The sequence below is a fragment of the Balaenoptera ricei genome, chromosome 20 (assembly GCF_028023285.1).
Source record: "Balaenoptera ricei isolate mBalRic1 chromosome 20, mBalRic1.hap2, whole genome shotgun sequence".
Lineage (NCBI taxonomy): Eukaryota > Metazoa > Chordata > Mammalia > Artiodactyla > Balaenopteridae > Balaenoptera > Balaenoptera ricei.
The window spans coordinates 11268784-11287924 of NC_082658.1; the positions used below are offsets into that span (position 1 = coordinate 11268784).

At 47.6% G+C, this 19141-nt stretch overlaps 2 protein-coding genes across 20 annotated transcripts in view; both read left to right on the top strand.

Moving 5' to 3' along the window:
* RNF213 (ring finger protein 213) overlaps nucleotides 1–2990 on the top strand; it is a 115168-nt gene extending 112178 nt beyond the window's left edge. For all 5 annotated transcript variants that reach the window (XM_059908490.1, XM_059908487.1, XM_059908486.1 and 2 more), the window contains one exon: nucleotides 1011–2990. In XM_059908490.1, coding sequence (XP_059764473.1) covers nucleotides 1011–1164 — 154 coding nt within the window. In that variant the 3' untranslated portion in view covers nucleotides 1165–2990. The remainder of the gene's footprint in view (nucleotides 1–1010) is intronic.
* Nucleotides 2991–6190: 3200 nt separating this feature from the next.
* The window catches only part of ENDOV (endonuclease V), a 36590-nt gene continuing 23639 nt past the window's right edge, over nucleotides 6191–19141 (top strand). For 4 of the 15 annotated variants that reach the window (XM_059909157.1, XM_059909162.1, XM_059909170.1 and 1 more), the window contains exons 1-7: nucleotides 6207–6297; nucleotides 6615–6786; nucleotides 16232–16314; nucleotides 16523–16710; nucleotides 17575–17687; nucleotides 18564–18632; nucleotides 18977–19105. In XM_059909157.1, coding sequence (XP_059765140.1) covers nucleotides 6242–6297; nucleotides 6615–6786; nucleotides 16232–16314; nucleotides 16523–16710; nucleotides 17575–17687; nucleotides 18564–18632; nucleotides 18977–19105 — 810 coding nt within the window. In that variant the 5' untranslated portion in view covers nucleotides 6207–6241. Of the gene's footprint in view, nucleotides 6298–6614; nucleotides 6787–16179; nucleotides 16315–16522; nucleotides 16711–17550; nucleotides 17688–18563; nucleotides 18633–18976; nucleotides 19106–19141 lie in introns of those variants that run through there. The other 11 variants (XM_059909160.1, XM_059909161.1, XM_059909158.1 and 8 more) reach the window with 11 other exon arrangements.

Genomic DNA, 19141 nt, shown 5'->3' on the forward strand with positions numbered 1-19141 from the left:
GTATAAGAATACCCAACATTGGATATTATTCATCTTTTATATTTTTACCAATCTAATGGCCCAAAAATGGTATCTCATTTTTGCTTGTATTTTCCTATTTACTGGTGCAGCTGAAAATATTTATCAGCCGTTTGTATATCTTCCTCCAAATTGCCTCTTGATATCTTATGATTATTTTTCTTTTGGGCTGTTTGTCTTTTTCTTAATCTTTTATCTGTTATGTTACAAATGCTCTATCTTTAATTTTATAAAGCCAAATCTGACAGAATTTTCCTACAAGGACTCTATAGGAAAAATATACCTGTAAGAGTCTTATCCCAAGGTTATAAAATATTCTCCCATGTTTTTTCCTGTGCTTTTATAGTTTTATATATTACATTTGTTTTGTTAACCAATTATTTTTATGTGTGGCCTGAGGTAGGGATTTAGCTTTACTGTTTTTCTAAATAGATAGTCAAACTCCAGTTTTCCTCACCAACACACTTCGTAATTGCTATTTTCCTCCATTATGTATATGGCATATGCCTATTTACATTTGTATTCTTTGAACTTATTCAAGAAGTCTTTACTATCCTGGACTTTTAGTGTAGGGAAAGAAGATCCCTTTTCTAGAGAATTTACGATCTTTGTTAATACAAATCATGAACTGGATACAAATCATGAACAAATCAACAAATCATGAACATGAATATAAGCTTGTTTTGAATGGCGAGGCTTTTTTTGTAAAGCAGATGTATTACTAGAGTGCTTAGAACCATCCGACGGGGCCCCTATCAAGGGGAGCTCCATCCCATAGGGTATGTTCACTGCAGTGTGGGGAGCAGCAGGGATGTACTAGAACCTTGAACCCAGGATTCTAGTGCCAGGTCAGTAACTCAGCAGCTGGTTGACTCGTTATTTCTGGCCTTCACGAGCACTTTGGTTCTCTGACGACCTGAAAAAGTGACCAGTGATGGTCTCCTTATGTCACATGACTGTTTAACGCTGTCTCTTGTTCCTTGGTTTTTCAGCCTGAGAGACACGCTGGTGAGTTACATGGAGACTAAAGAGAGTGAAATTCTTCCCGAAATGGAATCTCAGTTCCCAGAAGAGATACTGCTGTCCAGTTGTGTCTCTGTGTGGAAAATGGCTGCTGAACTGAAACGGAATCGACAAACAAGATAGAATCATTTTCTATCTCTGCAAGAGACTTGGGCAGAGAAGGCTCTTGCCTCCTCACTGGTGGGATGGGTTCCTTTGTGGGCTATCGCCTTTGTGCGTGCTTAGAAGGAAAGCTATTGGCACAGTACTAAATTTGAGACCAAGATGTGCTGTCCGGCTGACAACTCTTTGAGAGCCAGGCTGTTTCAGGAACATGTGTATATTCTGAAACTATCTTCTCATATTCTGAATACCGTTCATTAGGAGGTGAGAATTGAAGATTATATGAAACTAGAACAAACCACCATCCTCTGCATTCCAGGAGAGACCAAAAAATAGCTTCTCAGCTTCACATATAGGAATCTTTGCCTCAGATGTCCTAGCTTCTTACCATGCACTTACCCAGCCCACGAGCCCCTTCTTCCTCAGACCACTACATAGTGACAGGGAGGGAAAATGGGGTTATTAATTTGTCTTCTTTTCTAGTTTATTCTGCACTCACAAACGAGAATCTGGCTTTCTTCTTTCTTCCATTCCTTTAAATTCAGAGAATTGTACAAATATTTCTAGGTTTCCAAGAAGATATGAAAAAGTGCCAGACTCTTTTTTGTCTTGTCACAAATACAAGTCAGGGCATTATGTGAGTGCCGTGAGGCCAAACTAGCCAGCCCTCACCCAAGCCTGCAAATGAGTCACTGCCAAATTTCAAGGGTCAGAGCCCACAGGCTTTCATTGTGAAGAGTGCTGGGCCAAGAGTCAAGGACACTTTTCAGTGTCTTAGTTTGATTTCCTTCCAGTTCTAGTATTCTAGTAAATTCTAAATGAAAGTTTATCAGTGTAAATTTGGATCAAAGGCATGGTTCTGGCATTTCTTGGGGAAGCTTTTGCCTCTCTATCATTCTGCCAAATAAACATGAACTCTTAGTGTGGTCTTGATTTCCCCAAGTGTATGACTATCTGGTCCTTTCTTTGGGTCTCAGCCAAGGCATAATAACACTCAGAGAGAATATGAAACCAGTCACATTTCTGAAAAAGGAAATAAAGAATAGTCAACACACCCTGATCTTGTGCTGCTTTTCTCACTGTGTTGTGCCCTTTTTTCAAAATCTACTTGATGCTTCTGACCTCTCTGGACTAATTCCTACTCCTAGGTAGCTCAGCACCTGTTAGCCCTGGGATGACAGTTGTTTACAAGTCAGAGGTAAATGTCTTTTCATACATATTCTGAATGAGATGATGACTCAATCAACTTGAAATTGGGCCCATGGAATGGGGAGAGCTACAAAAATAGAAAATGCTCGCCAAGGACACCATGGGCCCTTCAGCACCACTGGAGGGAGCCGTAGAAGAATCCGTGCTCCATTTCCATTATTTTGGTTTCTCTTCACCATGTTTGATAAAGGGGAGCACAGGAATCCAGGATTTGATACAGTATCCACTTGCATGTAGTAACCTATGATTGTTGAATCATTCCATGCAAAGGCACTCTGCCACAATATCAGCTGGATTGTGCGTTTAATGGATGTGAGAGTGGGGGAGTTGCTTGTTCATCCCTTCAGTTTGCACTCGGAACTCCTTTGATACCTCAGAGTTGGGATGGAGCTGGCCAGCCTGTGAAGACCTCCTTTGGTGGGTGGGAGGGAGAATTTTTTTTCCCACTTTTATGAAGGGTTTTTTTTTTTTGATGAAAATACATTGTTTTGTATGCTATGCTTTCAAAGTGTTAACTGTCATTATCTAGCATTATCTTGTTGTTTGTACAGAAAAACACTGGCCTAGCACAGGCCGATGTAAACTTTGTTATACTTGTCATAGCTGTTTTAATAAACTTGAGTTTTGCTGCTAAAGAATCCTCTCTGGGGAAGAGGCTTTGGGGAATGGTTTCATGTGTTCGTGGAGATGTCCTTGCAGGGGTGTCCATACAGTGGAAGGTTCTTTTTTTTTTTTTTTTAATTTATTTATTTTTGGCTGCGTTGGGTCTTTGTTGCTGTGCGTGGGCTTTCTCTAGTTGTGGCGAGCAGGGGCTACTCTTCGTTGCTGTGCACAGGCTTCTCATTGCAATGGCTTCTCTTGTTGTGGAGCCTGGGCTCTAGGCGCATGGGCTTCAGTAGCTGTGGCATGTGGGCTCAGTAGCTGTGGCTCACAGGCTCCAGAGCGCAGGCTCAGTAGTTGTGGCGCATGGGCTTAGTTGCTCCGCGGCATGTGGGATCTTCCCGGACCAGGGATCGAACCCGTGTCCCCTGCGTTGGCAGGCGGATTCTTAACCACTGCGCCACCAGGGAAGTCCCAAAGTGGAAGGTTCTTGACAGAAAACATACACTCTCGTTTAGAATGTGACAGGGTAAACTTTTCCTGTGGACAAAATGACAGGAGAGCTGAGGTGGAGTTTCACACTGCTCCCTGGTCGCCAGGCTCAGGGGCTAAAGCTTAATCCTAGAGGGCTGCCCTCCCACTCCCTGCCTAACAGGACTTTCCTGGAGGATAGCAGAGCTCCAGCCAATGATGAGTAACAGCTGACTCTGTCAGGGGGCTGGGCTGTGGGATGGGCAAATAGCACCTCAGGAAAAGGAAATAGACACGAGAGAGAAACAGTAAACTTCCAGCAGCCCACTTTCGTTCCAGTGGCAAAACACTGCTTTAGGGGAAAATTGCATTTTCCTCTTCTAAAATGAAGAGGTTCCTCCAGGAGAGAACCCCATGGTCTGGAACCGCAGCAAGGAGAAGAGGCGCTGGTTCACAAAGGAGACGTGCCCCCAGCCCTGTGTCTTCTTCCCCACAGCGTCTGGGTCAAGTCCACCTACTCTCCCTTCCTCAGTAGCTCCTCACTGACCCTGACCTTCCCCTCTAGCCCTGCCTACTCATTCTCGTTTCCATTCATATTCTGGATTTTTCCTGCTCCACAGTTCTGTCTGCTTTCAGCCCAGGAAGAAACATTCACTAGGTTGGTGATGACTTAATCTGAAAATCTTCACAACTGATCACTGTCTCCTTCTTTCTAAGACCTTACTATGTGTGTAAATTATTTACCTTTCATTAATGGCTGTAGGATTTCGTCACGTGTTAACTGAGACAAGTCATGAGCTATTTCAGTCACTCCTAGGTTCAGGCAATTCCAACCCGGAAACAAACTTCTAGTGATAAACAATCACTGTGAAGAAAGGGCTTTGCTCAGTAGGTAAAGCTACCCATGTCCAGCCCCACGCAAGGGCACTGCTATATCTCTGACTTCATATGTTCGCGCCAAGTGTAAGGTCGCTGTATCAGCTGGGCCTAGAGAGACACTAGATGAGAAGGTAGAAGAAAGCCTGAGGCCTTGAGCTGAATAACAATCCATCTGACCATGATTAGCATTTTTATTGCTTCCTGCTCTTTCTAATCCCTCTCTTCACTAATTAAACCCGTGCTCAAACATTATGAATCTCATTTCCAACTGCAAAAACACCAGGAAAGTGCCTTCTCCCAAGAAAGCAAATGCTGATAAGATTCAAACCTCATCAGACTGAAGTGTATTCTGGGGACAGCAGGACTGTGCTTCCTTCTGAGGAGCTGGGATTATTTCGGGAAGCCATCTGGGGCAAGAGCACAGAGAAACTGGAGGGGAAAGGGCCCAGCTGGAGCACATGGAAGCCACCCCTGCGACTGCACATCCTATAAAGGCCTGCCTTCCACCCTGCTCCCCTTCCTTCACACCTAGGCCCACTTGGAGTGTTCCACATTCCCCAGCATTCCTTCCCCATCACCACGCCTGTACCTTGAAGCACATCAGAACCTCAACCCAGAGCACTGCTCCTTCCTCAGCACCCAGTAACTGCCTCCTGTGGAGATGGAGTGACTCCTGTGGAGTGAATGACTCCTGATTACTAAATCGAAATGCCTCTGTGTCCTGACTGCTCTGTAACACAACAAGGCTGACACACAGTACAGCCCATATGGACCTCAGAGTAAATCTTGGCTCTCCCATTTGCTGCCAGTGGTCAAATGCCATATGAAGCTTTTCCTGAACCTCAGACTCCAATCCTGTATTTTCCTCTTGAGGTCTATATTCAGACTAGATTACTTATCCATATACTTCTCTTAATTCCCCTAGTAGAATATAAACCACAGGTTAAATCGCTACACTTCAGCCTAGCTGGCTGCCTTTCAGTACATCAAATATACCAACCTCTTTGCTACCTCAGACCTTGAAATGCTCCCATATTATTTTCACTCCAGCACTTAACACAATTGCAGTTCCACCATGAGGAAGCTGTAACCCCAGCATCTCACACAACACCTGGCACAAAGAGAATGGAATTACTCTTCATTCAGTTGAAGAGCAGGGGTCAGTCAATGTTCCACAGGTTGTCCGTAGTAAGTCTTTCTGCTCACCAAGATCCACCGGGTCAAATTTACGAGTCTGGCCCCACTAAGGACTGTGTCCTGTCCTCAAAAAGAGCCACTGAAATGGAGGTCAAGGTGCCATGTAAGCGGCAGATGCCTGGTGATGGCGTTCAGGACACACTAGCAGCAAGATCACTCCTGCTTCTCCCATTTTTCACTCCAAATCTCCCACGTGAAAGGTCCCCTCCCTGTACCAGGAGGGAGAGAGACATTCTCATCACCAGAGACAGGGCGTTTAAGGCCAAGAAGGTGAGCAAACCTCCATCCGGTTTCACCATTTACTACCCACAGCCCAAACCCCTCTGCCTTAACAATTCTTCACAAACTCATTGTTTCTTTATCCAAAAGGTATAAAGCTTCCCGCTCTGGTCACTTCTTCAGGTCTCCACTCTCCGGTGAAAGGTCCCATGTACATGTAGAAATTCAGTAAAATGTGTACACGTGCTTTTCTCCTGCAGACCTGTTTGTCAGTGTAACTTTCAGTTCCTGTCAGGGGCCCTGGACGGGGACCACTTTCCTTCCCCCACGGCTGCGGGGAAAGGCTGACTCTAATGGTCGGCGGCCGCTACTCCCGAGCCGCTGGTCGCCAGCAGGCCCTCCGGTCACGAGGCGGCGACGCCCCAGACCCCCACCGAGCGCCGCCATGGCAACGACGCGGTCCGGCGCTTGCGCGCGGCGCTCCGGAAGTGACGCCACGGGAAGGGGCGCTCAGGGCCGCGCCATGGCCCGAAAAGTGGTTGGGAGGCCGCCGGAGGAAACACTGTCGCTCTGGAAACGGTAATGGGGCCAGAGGACGCGTAAGATCCGGGGACTGGAGCGACGAGGTTCCGCGCGGACCTCCGACCTCGTAATCCCCGGCTTGGGGCCGCGGGGGCCTGCGACCGTTTCCGGCGTGCGGGCGAAAGGGCGTTCGGGAGCTGTAGCTTCCGGCGACGCGTCTGGGTCCCAGGGAAGGGAGAGGGTGAGACCGGGAGGGTCCCCGGGTAGAGCCCCGACCCCCGGGCCTGGACGCTCCGCGTGTGGGCGGCCGCAGCCGGACCGCGGGGTGGGGGCATCTGGGTTGGGCTGCCCGCTGGACCTGTTTCTGCCCTCAGGGAGCAAGCCCTGTTGAAGACACTTGTCGTGGACCGGGACACGGAGGCGTGGCAGCGGGACCCCGCTTTTTCGGGTCTGCAGAGGGTCGGGGGCGTGGATGTGTCCTTTGTGAAGGGCGACAGTGTCAGCGCCTGCGCCTCCCTGGTGGTGCTCAGCTACCCTGAGCTCGAGGTAACCCCAGGGGGACGCTGGCCAGGGGCCGCTCCGCTGGGCCCCGGGGTGCATTAGTGAGAGAGGTGGGGCTCTGGACAGGGAACAGTGTTAGGGTAGAACCCCGCTTCTCCTTTCGTGGGAGTTCATTAATGAATTGGGAAGCCTTTGAAAAAAAGAGGATAGGGGACAAAATCTGAAGTCATTCTGTGACTTACGTCCAAATAAACTCATGATCTCCAAGTTTGGCCGTTATCTTGGGCTCCCCATGTCAGGGACCCACAGCAACACACCCCCAAGTTGCCCAAGCTGGAAATCTCTGTCTTCCCAGACCCCTCACAGCAGGTCACACACGAACTCCATTTTTTCTCCCCCTTAAAATCACTGGAGTCTTATCTATCCACTTGTCTGCATCGCTGCTGTCCCTTCCCTGGCTGTGCCACCGTCACCTCTCCTGTAGGTGACAGGCAGAATCTTTCCTGGGTCCCTTCTCCATGCTGCCATCAGAGCAATTTTTCCAAAAACCAAATGTGAGCAGGTCACCACCTAGTCCACTTAAGACACTTAAGTGCCTATTCTGTGATCTCATGGTAAATAAAAGTAACACTCACGGACAAGGCATAAAGGCCCTTCGTGATCTGACCCCTGCTTAACCTAACTCCCTGTAGGCTCACCTCTGGCTACCACCCGCTCCTCCCCTACTCCCCACTCCGGAGGCCTTTGGCTTCCTCAAACACGCCTTGCTGTATCTGCCTGCCTGACCTTAGCAGTGATGTTTCCTCTCCTGGAATGTTCTTCCTGGCTAACTCCTCCTCATCTCTTAGGTCCTCCAGTAAGCCCCCCTTCGTCCTGCAAGACCAGGAGTTGCTCTCAGCACCCTCTCATTCCTCTTTATCACACTGGGATGGAATTGGCCTGTGTGTCTCTCCTACCAGAATGTAAACTCCACAATGGTAGGAACCATGCTGTCTTGCCCACCGGTTGTAGCCTCTGCACCTAGTTCAATGCCTGACACATAGAAGACGATCGAATAGATCCGTGAATGAATGAACAGCGTGCCCACGATTCCTTTGGAGTCAACAGCTCAGGAAGCCTTGGCTAAAGAAGAGCTTGACGAGGAAACCTCTGCTCTGCAGCTTCAGCATTTCCCCCTCCCTGCTCCTCTGCCTGCTCCCAAAGCTACCACCTTCCTGCCTCAGCGTCTTTGTGCTTTACTTGGAAGATCCTTTAGTCAAAATTCAGCAGAAATATATTGATACCTGACTCAGAGTTTGGTGAGGAATAATTGAGATCATGCATGGAAAGCAGTTAGCATAATGGGCGTGTGGTAAGCCCTCAAAAATTAAATGCTAAGCCACTGTTAATTCTGAGGATGACTTCTCGCTTCTCAAGACCCAGTTCACTTGTTCCTATTGCTCTATGCCTTTCTGTACCTGCAGAATTAACCACCCCCTCGTCTCTGTCCTAGGCCTGTTTCTTATGCATGTGCTATTACAGTACTTCGCACACTGTATTAAAGTTATCAGTTTAGGAGGTACTCGCAGATCTTACAGCCTGTTAACAGAGCACTCTCATTTTGCAGTAGTCTTCCTCCCCTCATTGCAATAATAGTTTTGAATAGTTCCCCTTATCTCAAAGAAAAGTTATTGGTATATTCTGGTTTTCCCACCATCTGTAGGTTCTGAAAGGCAGGGTTATACTGTATTTCTTTTGGAGCCCCAGCACTGAGCAAAGTGCTTGCTACTTGGATGTAGTCAGCACTTGTCATCCTGTGCTATGGAAGCTTAGACTAGGGAATGATCTTGGAATAGTCTGGTCCAGTGACTCCAAAATGCCCAACCATGGATCTATGCAATGAGAGTCGCCTGGAAGTGCATTTAGAAATATGGATTCCATAGACAAATCCATAGAGACACAAAGTAGATTTGTGGTTGCCAAGGGCTAGGGAGTGGGATGGAGGGTGACTGCTAATGGGTATAAGAATTACCTAGGGGTGGTGAAAATGTTCTAAAATTGGATTATGGTAATGGTTGCACAACTCTGTAAATACCAGAAAGCGTTGAATTATACTCTTCAGGTAATTTTATGGTAGTAAATTATATCTCAATAAAGTTGTTAAAAAAAAAAGATTCCAGGGCCCCACTCCCTTTACTGATATTTACATTTTTAAACAATCCTTCCTGTGATTCCAAAGCAAAGCCAGGCTGTGAATCACTGGTCTCCCTTTAGCACAGCCAGGAATCCTTTCCTCACCATCCCTGACAAATCGTGGCCTCACGCCAGAGCCCATTCCATAGTTGGAAGCCTGGTTCGTATGTTCTTTTCCACATGGAGCTGAAATTTCGTTGTTTGTGACTTCTGCCGTAAGGTGCAGAGCACAGGACAAACCTTTCCTACCCTCCTATTTGAAGACTGTCCTGTGTTCTCCTGAGTCTCACGGAGGTGATTTCCAGCTCCTTCACTTGCTGCTTGCCCTCCAGCCTGCCCTCAGTGAGCAGGGCCCATTTGTACATCCAGCACCCAGAACTGAATCGAGTACCTCAAGTGCAGTTCAGCCTTTTGGTTCAACCGTTTGGTGGGCCTAATGCACAACGCCAGCTTAGGTTGAAACTTGCATATCTTCACAGAGATTACTGACCAGATCATGCCCACACGCTAACTATACAACTGATCTTTCCTTCTCCCAGAATTTTTTTTTAACATCTTTATTGGAGTATAAGTGCTTTATAACGTTGTGTTAGTTTCTGCTGTATAACAAAGTGAATCTGCTATATGTATGCACATATCCCCCTATCCCCTCCCTCTTGCGTTTCCCTCCCTCCCACCCTCCCTATCCCACCGCTCTAGGTGGTCACAAAGCACCAAGCTCATCTCCCTGTACGATGCTGCTGCTTCCCACTAGCTATCTGTTTTACATTTGGTAATGTATATATGTCAATGCTACTCTCTCATTTCATCCCTTCTCCCAGATTTTTAACTTGAAAATATGTGCACATACTGAAAAGTTGAAAGAATAATACATTGAACACCTGTATACCCTCTGCTTAAGATTCAACTGATTTTGTGGTCTTTTGTGTGTGTGCGCACTGAGATTCAAGAGTGCCTCCTAGAGCTTGTGACAGCTCAGCAAACCTGTCCTAGAATGATATTTTCCTACATAATGGCAGCGTCATTATCACACCTTAAAATATACATACATTATTCCATCACCACCTGAATCCCATTCCATAACACATTTCCCCAGTTGTCCCCGTATGTCTCTTAAAGCTGGTTTTGTATTTTGCTCTGATCTGTAAAACTTTGACACGTGTTATGTTATAGTTGCTGTTGATAGTAGATTATGATTACTGTGGAGATTTTTTTTGAGGGGGGTCCAGTATATTGCTGTTTACTTTTTTTTTCCCACTAAGATACATTTTTTAAAAATATTATTTATTTATTTTTTATACAGCAGGTTCTTATTTGTTATCTATTTTGTACATATTAGTGTATATATGTCAATCCCAATCTCCCAATTCATCCCACCACCACCACCGGCCCCACCTCCCCTTAATTTCTTAATTTTCCTTAATTTCTCTTTCTGATATTTTGTTGTTAGTGTATAGGAATGCAAGAGATTACTGTGCATTAATTTTGTATCTTGCAGCTTTACCAAATTCATTGATTATCTCTAGTAGTTTTCTGGTGGCATCTTTAGATTTATCTATGTATAGTATCATGTCATCTGCAAACAGTGACAGTTTTACTTCTTCTTTTCCAATTTGTATCCCTTTTATTTCTTTTTCTTCTCTGATTGCCGTGGCTAGGACTTCCAAAACTATGTTGAATAATAGTGGTGAGAGTGGACATCCTTGTCTCGTTCCTGATCTTAGAGGAAATGCTTTGTTTTTCACCATTGAGAATGATGTTTGCTGTGGGTTTCTCGTATATGCCTTTATTATGTTGAGGTAGGTTTCCTCTATGCCCACCTTCTGGAGAGTTTTTATCATAAATGGGGGTTGAATTTTGTCAGAAGGTTTTTCTGCACCTATTGAGATGATCATATGGTGGTGGTGGTGGTGGTGTTTTAATATTTATTTATTTATTTGGTTGCACCGGCTCATAGTTGTGGCAGGTGGGCTCCTTAGTTGCAGCACATGGGCTCCTTAGTTGCAGCACATGGGCTCCTTAGTTGCAGCATGCGGGCTCAGTAGTTGTGGCACATGGGCTCCTTAGTTGCAGCATGCGGGCTCAGTAGTTGTGGCACATGGGCTTAGTTGCTCCGTGGCATGTGGGATCTTCCTGGACCAGGGATCAAACCCGTGTCCCCTGCATTGGCAGGCAGATTCTTTATCCACTGCGCCACCAGGGAAGTCCAATCATATGGTTTTCAATTCTTCAGTTTGTTAGTATGGTGTATCACATTGATTGATTTGCATATATTGAAGAATCCTTGCATCCCTGGGATAAATCCCACTTGATCATGGTGAATGATCCTTTCAATGTGTTGTTGGATTCTGTTTCCTAGTATTTTGTTGAGGATTTTTGCATCTATATTCATCAGTGATATTGGTCTGTAATTTTCTTTTTTTTGTAGTATCTTTGTCTGGTTTTGGTATCAGGGTGATGGTGGCCTCGTAGAATGAATTTGGGAGTGTTCCTTCCTCTGCAGTTTTTTGGAAGAGTTTGAGAAGGATGGGTGTTAGCTCTTCTCTAAATGTTTGGTAGAATTCACCTGTGAAGCCATCTGGTCCTGGACTTTTGTCTCTTGGGATATTTTTAATCACAGTTTCAATTTCATTACTTGTGATTGGTCTGTTCATATTTTCTGTTTCTTCCTGGTTCAGTCTTGGAAGGTTATACCTTTCCAAGAATTTGTCCATTTCTTCCAGGTTGTCCATTTTATTGGCGTAGAGTTGCTTGTAGTAGTCTCTTACGATGCTTTGTATTTCTGTGGTGTCCATTGTAACTTCTCCTTTTTCATTTCTAATTTTATTGATTTGAGTCCTTTCCCTCTTTTTCTTGATGAGTCTGGCTAAAGGTTTATCAATTTTGTTTATCTTCTCAAAAACCAGCTTTTAGTTTTATTGATCTTTGCTATTGTTTTCTTTCTATTTCATTTATTTCTGCTCTGATCTTTATGATTTCTTTCTTTCTACTAACTTGGGGTTTTGTTTGTTCTTCTTTCTCTAGTTCCTTTAGGTGTAAGGTTAGATTGTTTATTGAGATTTTTCTTGTTTCTTGAAGTAGGATTGTATTGCTATAAACTTCCCTCTTAGAACTGCTTTTGCTGCATCCCATAGGTTTTGAATTGTGTTTTCATTGTCATTTGTCTCTAGGTATTTTTTTGATTTCCTGTTTGATTTCTTCAGTGATCTCTTGTTTATTTAGTAACGTATTGTTTAGCCTCCATGTGTTTTGTGTTTTTTACGTTTCTTTCCCTGTAATTGATTTCTAATCTCAAAGCATTGTGGTTGGAAAAGATGCTTGATATGATTTCGATTTTCTTAAATTTACTGAGGCTTGATTTGTGACCCAAGATATGATCTATCCTGGAGAATGTCCCGTGTGTACTTGAGAAGAAAGTGTAATCTGTTTTCAGATGGAATGTCCTATAAATATCAATTAAATCTATCTGGTCAATTGTGTCATTTAAAGCTTGTGTTTCCTTATTAATTTTCTGTCTGGATGATCTGTCCATTGATGTAAGTGAGGTGTTAAAGTCCCCTACTATTATTGTGTTATTGTCGATTTCCTCTTTTATAGCTGTTAGCATTTGCCTTATGTATTGTGGTGCTCCTATGTTGGGTGCATACATATTTATAATTGTTATGTTTTCTTTTTGGATTGATCCTTTGATCATTATATAGTGTCCTTCCTTGTCTCTTGTAACATTCTTTATTTTAAAGTCTATTGTATCTGATATGAGTATTGCTACTCCAACTTTCTTTTGATTTCCATTTGCATGGACTATCTTTTTCCATCCCCTCACTATCAGTCTGTAAGTGTCCCTAGGTCTGAAGTGGGTCTCTTGTAGACAGCATATATATGGGTCTTGTTTTTGTATCCATTCAGCGAGCCTGTGCCTTTTGGTTGGAGCATTTAATCCATTCACATTTAAGGTAATTATCAATAAGTATGTTCCTGTTACCATTTTCTTAATTGTTTTGGGTTTGTTTTTGTAGGTCCTTTTCTTTTTTGTTTCCCACTTAGAGAAGTTCCTTTAGCATTTGTTGTAGAGCTGGTTTGGTGGTGCTGAATTCTCTTAGCTTTTGCTTGTCTGTAAAGCTTTTGATTTTTCTGTCAAATCTGAATGAAATCCTTGCCGGGTAGAGTAATATTAGTTGTAGCTTCTTCCTTTTCATCACTTTAAATATATCTTGCCACTCCCCTCTGGCTTGTAGAGTTTCTGCTGAGAAACCAGCTGTTAACCTTATGGGAGTTCCCTTGTATGTTATTTGTCATTTTTCCCTTGTTGCTTTCAATAATTTGTCTTTAATTTTTGTCAGTTTGATGACTGTGTGTCTCAGTGTGTTTCTCTTTGGGTTTATCCTGTATGGGACTCTCTGCACTTCCTGGACTTGGGTGGCTATTTCCTTTCCCAAGTTAGGGAAGTTTTCAACTATAATCTCTTCAAATATTTTCTCAGGTCCTTTCTCTCTTCTCCTTCTGGGACCCCTATAATATGAATGTTGGTGTGTTTAATGTTTTCCCAGAGGTTTCTCAGGCTGTCTTCATTTCTTTGCATTCTTTTTTCTTTATTCTGTTCCGCAGCAGTGAATTCCACCATTCTGTCTTCCAGGTCACTTATCCGTTCTTCTGCCTTAGTTATTCTACTATGGATTCCTTCTAGTGTATTTTTCATTTCAGTTATTGTATTGGTCATCTCTGTTTGTTTGTTCTTTCATTCTTCTAGGTGTTTGTTCTTTAATTCTTCTAGGTCTTTGTTAAACATTTCTTGCATCTTCTCCATCTTTGCCTCCATTCTTTTTCCGAGGTCCTGGATCATCTTCATTATCATTATTATGAATTCATTTTCTGCAAGGTTGCCTATCTCCACTTCATTTAGTTGTTTTTCTGGGGTTTTATATTGTTCCTTCATCTGGTACATAGTCCTCTGCCTTTTCATTTTGTCTATCTTTCTGTGAATGCAGTTTTTCATTCCACAGGCTGTAGGATTGTAGTTCTTCTTGCTTCTGCTGTCTGCCTTCTGGTGGCTCTTCACTAAGATACATCTTGAGTTGACTTCCATGTCAGTTTCCCCAAGTTCCCACTTGGGTCTTTCAATATGTGGGGTCAGATCTTCTTTTATTTTTGGAACGTTTCTTAGATTGTGGTTTTAAGTATTAGTTATATTTATTATTTCAGCTCCATAGTTTTGTTTCTCTTCTTCAGTCATGCATATGCTGGGTTTTCTGTCTTGTCAGGTTTTTTTGTGTTTCTGTTTTTATTTCTGCCAGGTTGTGCTCTCTGTCTGCCGTTTAGTTAACTACCTCTGCTGCACAACTGGTTGGGGGCAGCATTTCATCAGCTCACAAGGTTTGATCATTGCCTTCTGAGTTCTTGTAGTTCTCTGTTCACTCTAAGTTGTACTTAGGGACTTCCCTGGTGTTCCAGTGGCTAAGACTCTGCACTTCCACTGCAGGGAAGATCCTGCATGCCACACGATGTGGCCTTAAATATATATATATATTTAAACAGGAAACTCAAGGGCCAGGGGTTTGGGTGCCTCAGTGGGTTTCTTAAATCATGAGGGACAGTGAAGTATAGTCGTGCCAATAAATGGCATCCTTTTCAGAAGCAAAGACGGCCAGTGTCTCTTCTGATTCTTTGATACTCTCATTTCCAAAGGACCTTACACTTCTGGCCTCGCTCTCTTCTCCACAAGCCCCCAGGGCTCACCTGTGTCTCCCCAGAGCAGCATCTTCCTGATAAGGCTGGGGCTGCCCCCCAGGTCTCATTCCATCAGGCTCCCCACCACTAGACCCCACCACACCCCCTGCCCTTGCCCCTTCCCCACCTGCCTTTCTGGCGAGGGGCCCAGAGCTGGCTCTGTGAGTCTGGGCTGTTTATTTCCGCCCGTAGGCGCACACCGTTGCTTGTAATTGGCTTGTCTCCCAGTCACGCTGTGGGCATGGGGTACAGGGGGTTCACCTCCTCTCCTGTGGATCTCTGGTTCCTGGAGCTTGTGCAGAGGGATTCAAACATAAGCAGCCACCATCATCCTGTGGGAACTCAGGCCACACTTGAACTTCACTCATGTCCCCGTTAAGAGTCATCCTGTTGCATGGGGTTCAGCACTCCAGCCTGCCGGGTTCACTGAATCGAATTCTCTGGTCTGTCATCCGGATGGACCCTGCCCACTCTAGGTCATTGGCAGTTTGATGAGTTTCCTGTGAGTCACTGATAAAAATGTTGGAAGTACGAGCCCCTTCCTCCATGCTAGTAGAGTAATCCCTTCACTTAGGTCATTATGACCTAGCTTCAAGGGAGAGGTAGAAGTATGATTTTGAAAGCTATCACCAAGAGATTGGGGGGTGGGTGGGATGGTCAGTAACAACCCAGGACATCCGAAGGTTCTGGAGAATGTGTGCTTAGTGGGAAACGTTCTCACCTCCGGACGGTCTGGCTGTAATGAAAACTCAAGGTTTAAGGGGCTTAGGGCTGCCGTCCTGTGCTCTGAGCAGGTCTGTTACATTCTAATAAGTACCAACAGGGCCTCCTCTTCCATGCTGTTAGGACTTTTCAGTTTGAAGAACAGTCTGCCAGAGCGTGTGAAAATTCTGGGTGGTCCCCAGCAGACTCCTGGCCCTCACTCCTCCCAGCGTGAGCCAGGCCTTTTAGCACAATATCCCCAGGGGTATCCCCTCTTCTCTCTCTGGGGTTATTTGCAGGTGCAGCCTCAGAATTTTTCTTTTTGGACTCTCCCATCCCTTGGGACCCAATTCTCTTCCAAACTGCCTCACTCTGAGATCGTGCCTGTCCTTTTTCTGAAATATTTGTAATCTCTTTTCTTAAAGCCAGAGTTGCCCTTCTTGCTATTGTAGCTTCTATGAAGACTTGGCCTCTTCTTCCCCAAGGCCCCTTCTAATATGGCACTATGGTGTCTATTCACAGGTGCTTCTTGTGCTTTGTCTTCTGTGAACCTCCAAACAGCCTGGCAGCAGGGTGGGGTGGGGAGGCGATAGGGGAGGGCCTGATACAGACCCGGTGTGGCCAGTACCTTTGAAATGGCAGCATTTGAATCCCCACTGCCCATCTGCAGGGTGGATCACCTGTCTCCAGATAGTGAGGCAGGGAAGGGGGCGACTTGGGGGTGGGCCTGGGAGACAGAGGGAGTGACAGGGATTGTCAGATAAGGGCCAAGGGCATGCGAGGGTGTGGGGGAGGTGGCCAGGGCCGCACGTGCCTAGTGACCTGGGTGCCTGGTGGCAGGTGATGTATGAGGACTGTCGCATGGTGAGCCTGACAGCCCCCTACGTGTCAGGCTTCCTGGCCTTCCGAGAAGTGCCCTTCCTGGTGGACGCGGTGCAGCAGCTGCGGGAGAAGGAGCCCCGCCTCATGCCCCAGGCAGGTATCTCACTGGGCTGGAGGAAAGGCCCTCCACAGGCCCCACCCCATTGCTGGGAGAGATCCCATGAGCTTCCTGGAGAAGTGCTTTTGCCTCAAGAGGGATCAGACCTAAAGAGCTGGGCCCCTCCTCTTGCTCTGGGATGCCCCAACCTGATGGGCAAGGGGCACTTCAGCTGACTGTGACTTTCCCCTGTGGCTCTTCCAGGTCCTTTTTGTGGATGGAAATGGGGTGCTCCACCACCGAGGTAATCCTGCTCCCAAGACTGCCCGAGAGGGCTGTAAGAGCGAGGGACCAGGAGGGGTGCAGTCCGCCTGCACCAGGCCCCAGGCCCTCTGCCACCAGCCTGGCCTTGCAGCTCCTTCTGGCCTTGCTTTCCTTGTCAAGACCCCCTAGTAAGGAGCCCCTACTTCTCTTCACCCCTGCCCCTTTCCTGCCTGCCTCCACCGCCTCTGCTGGCCTAGCTCAGGTACCAACATCCAGTTTGGACCTGACGCTTCCAGAAGTCTCAGGCGCTGAGCCCAGCTAGCCTGTCCCACTGGCGGCCTGCCCTGTGTCCTAAACAGACCCTTGCCTGAAACCAAACAGGAACAGACAGGTGTGCCTGTTCCCCACCGACACAGGGAAACCCACACCCACCTGGGTGCTAGAACATTGACCTGGGGAGAACCACCAAGGGGGAGGGGCTGTCTTACCCTCAGATACAAACCTGGGGGTTGGGTGGCAGAGGGAGTCAGGAAGGGGTGGCATTGTGATTTTAGCCCCGGCCCTGGGAGCCTGTGGGCCCAGAACCACCCTGGACGCTAGTGCAGGACCAGCAGGCCGGCCCTGGGCCTGGACCCCAGTCACTGCAATCCTTGCCCCCTGGCAGGAGCCCCAAAGTTCTGGGGGAGTTAAGGGCAGAGATGGAGAGGCCTGAAGGTGGCCACAAAGGGGAGGGGAGGATGAAAAGTGCCAGGAAATGAAAGAAGCAGGTGAAGCACGTGAGCACGCTAATTATAATCAGGCTCCTAATCTTGTCAGAACAGGGGGAGGCATCCTCCACCCAGCCTGCCAGCCCGGAAGTCAGGGTAGAGGGCCATGTCCGAGGTCAGGGTGGGGCTTAGAGCCCTGTCCCACAAGTCCTTGCCCAGCGACAGGCCTCTGCTCACATAGAAAAGTTCAGCGAGGCTCTGGTGTGGCCCCCATCCCCACACTGTCTCTAAACTGCTGGGCTCATCGCCTCACCTCCCCAGCCTCATCCTCCTCTGCCCCTGCAGGCTTTGGGGTAGCCTGCCACCTTGGTGTCCTCACAGACCTGCCCTGCATCGGGGTGGCCAAGAAACTCCTGCAGGTGGATGGGCTGGAGAACAACGCTCTGCACAAGGAGAAGGTGAGGGGGCCAGAGTCCGCCCCGCTGCAGACCAGCTCCACCTGGGACGCTCTCCTCCCAGCCTGGATTGCTGGCCTGGAGTGAGGAAGACCAGCTTTCTTTGCGCGCCTTGTGTTCCTTGTGGGTGGTGGGTCATCTCGGGAGACTCGGAGCTGCTCTCCCAGCCTCTGGGCGCACACTTGCCTCCTCTCCGTCCCTGCCTGCGTGCTGCTGCGGCACCCCATGTGGGGGCAGAGCCTCCAGGTATCGGGGACCGGGCATTTGGGGCCTGTACAACACTCTGTACTTTTCCGCCTGCGGTGCCACCCCCATCTGCCTGGGGCATCTCCCTCCTCTGGGACCCCCTCTGGCGGGAGCTGGTGACACACGTGGCTCTCTAACCTGGACGGCCAGCTCTGAGAACGGGTCAGTTGCATCTGTCTCATCCTTTCAGCTCCCCCATGCCTGTGTGGAGTGCCTGTTTGTTGAGTTGACAGGGTCCCCTGACCCACCCAATGGGCCAGTCCCCACCACCACCACTCCAAAAAGTTTGTCAGGTTGAATCGGAAGTGCTCAAATTTGTAGCAGGAGAGAAAGCAGCAGGAAGTAAGTGGCCTCGAGTGGGTTGTGGCCCTGTGTGTGCACCAGCCTGGCGCCTCCACCCTGCAGCACTGGGGCCTGGGCGGGCTGCTGTCTCTTGTCTGCTGCAGAATGGGGAGGAGAGCACCTCGTCAGGGTGAGATGGTGCTGCAGGCCGCACTTGGACGCAGGGTCCACTCGCGATGGGCCCTTCCATCTCCTTGCCCAGCGGCTGCTCAGGTTTTAAAAGTGAGCAGGCTTGCCTTCAAGCCTTTCACCAAGAAAGGTGTTTTTCCAAGTCTTTTTTCTGTTTTCCAGATACGGCTCCTGAAGGCTGGAGGAGACTCATTTCCTCTGATGGGAGGCTCCGGGACCGTCCTGGGCATGGTGAGTGGCCAGGGGCCTGCACCCCACCGAGGCAGACCCCTCAGCTGAGGGCCAGAGGGGGCCAGGGGTCAGCACCCACGTACGTGCACGCCCCAGAACCCGTCCACCTCTCCCTATCTTCCTGCCACTCTGGCTGACCCTGCATCTTTATTTCTTCCCCTCCCCCACTGTGCTGAGGGGGCCTCTGGGCCCTCACTCGCCCCACCCTGTCCCTCAGACAAACAGCAGGAAGGTGCCCCAAGGGTGCTGCCAGTCTCCCAAGCTCCCGCCCGCCACCCAGGACATGTCAGTCCTCCAGCCCACAGAGCTTGCCCAGTGCCCTGACCTCGCCCTCCCTGTCACAGGCCCTGAAGAGCCACGACCACAGCACCAAACCCCTCTATGTCTCTGTGGGCCACAAGATGAGCCTGGAGGCAGCCGTGCGCCTGACCCATGGCTGCTGCAAGTTTCGGATCCCGGAGCCCGTGCGCCAGGTGAGTGGGCTGCCAGGTGGGTAGGCTAGGGCACGG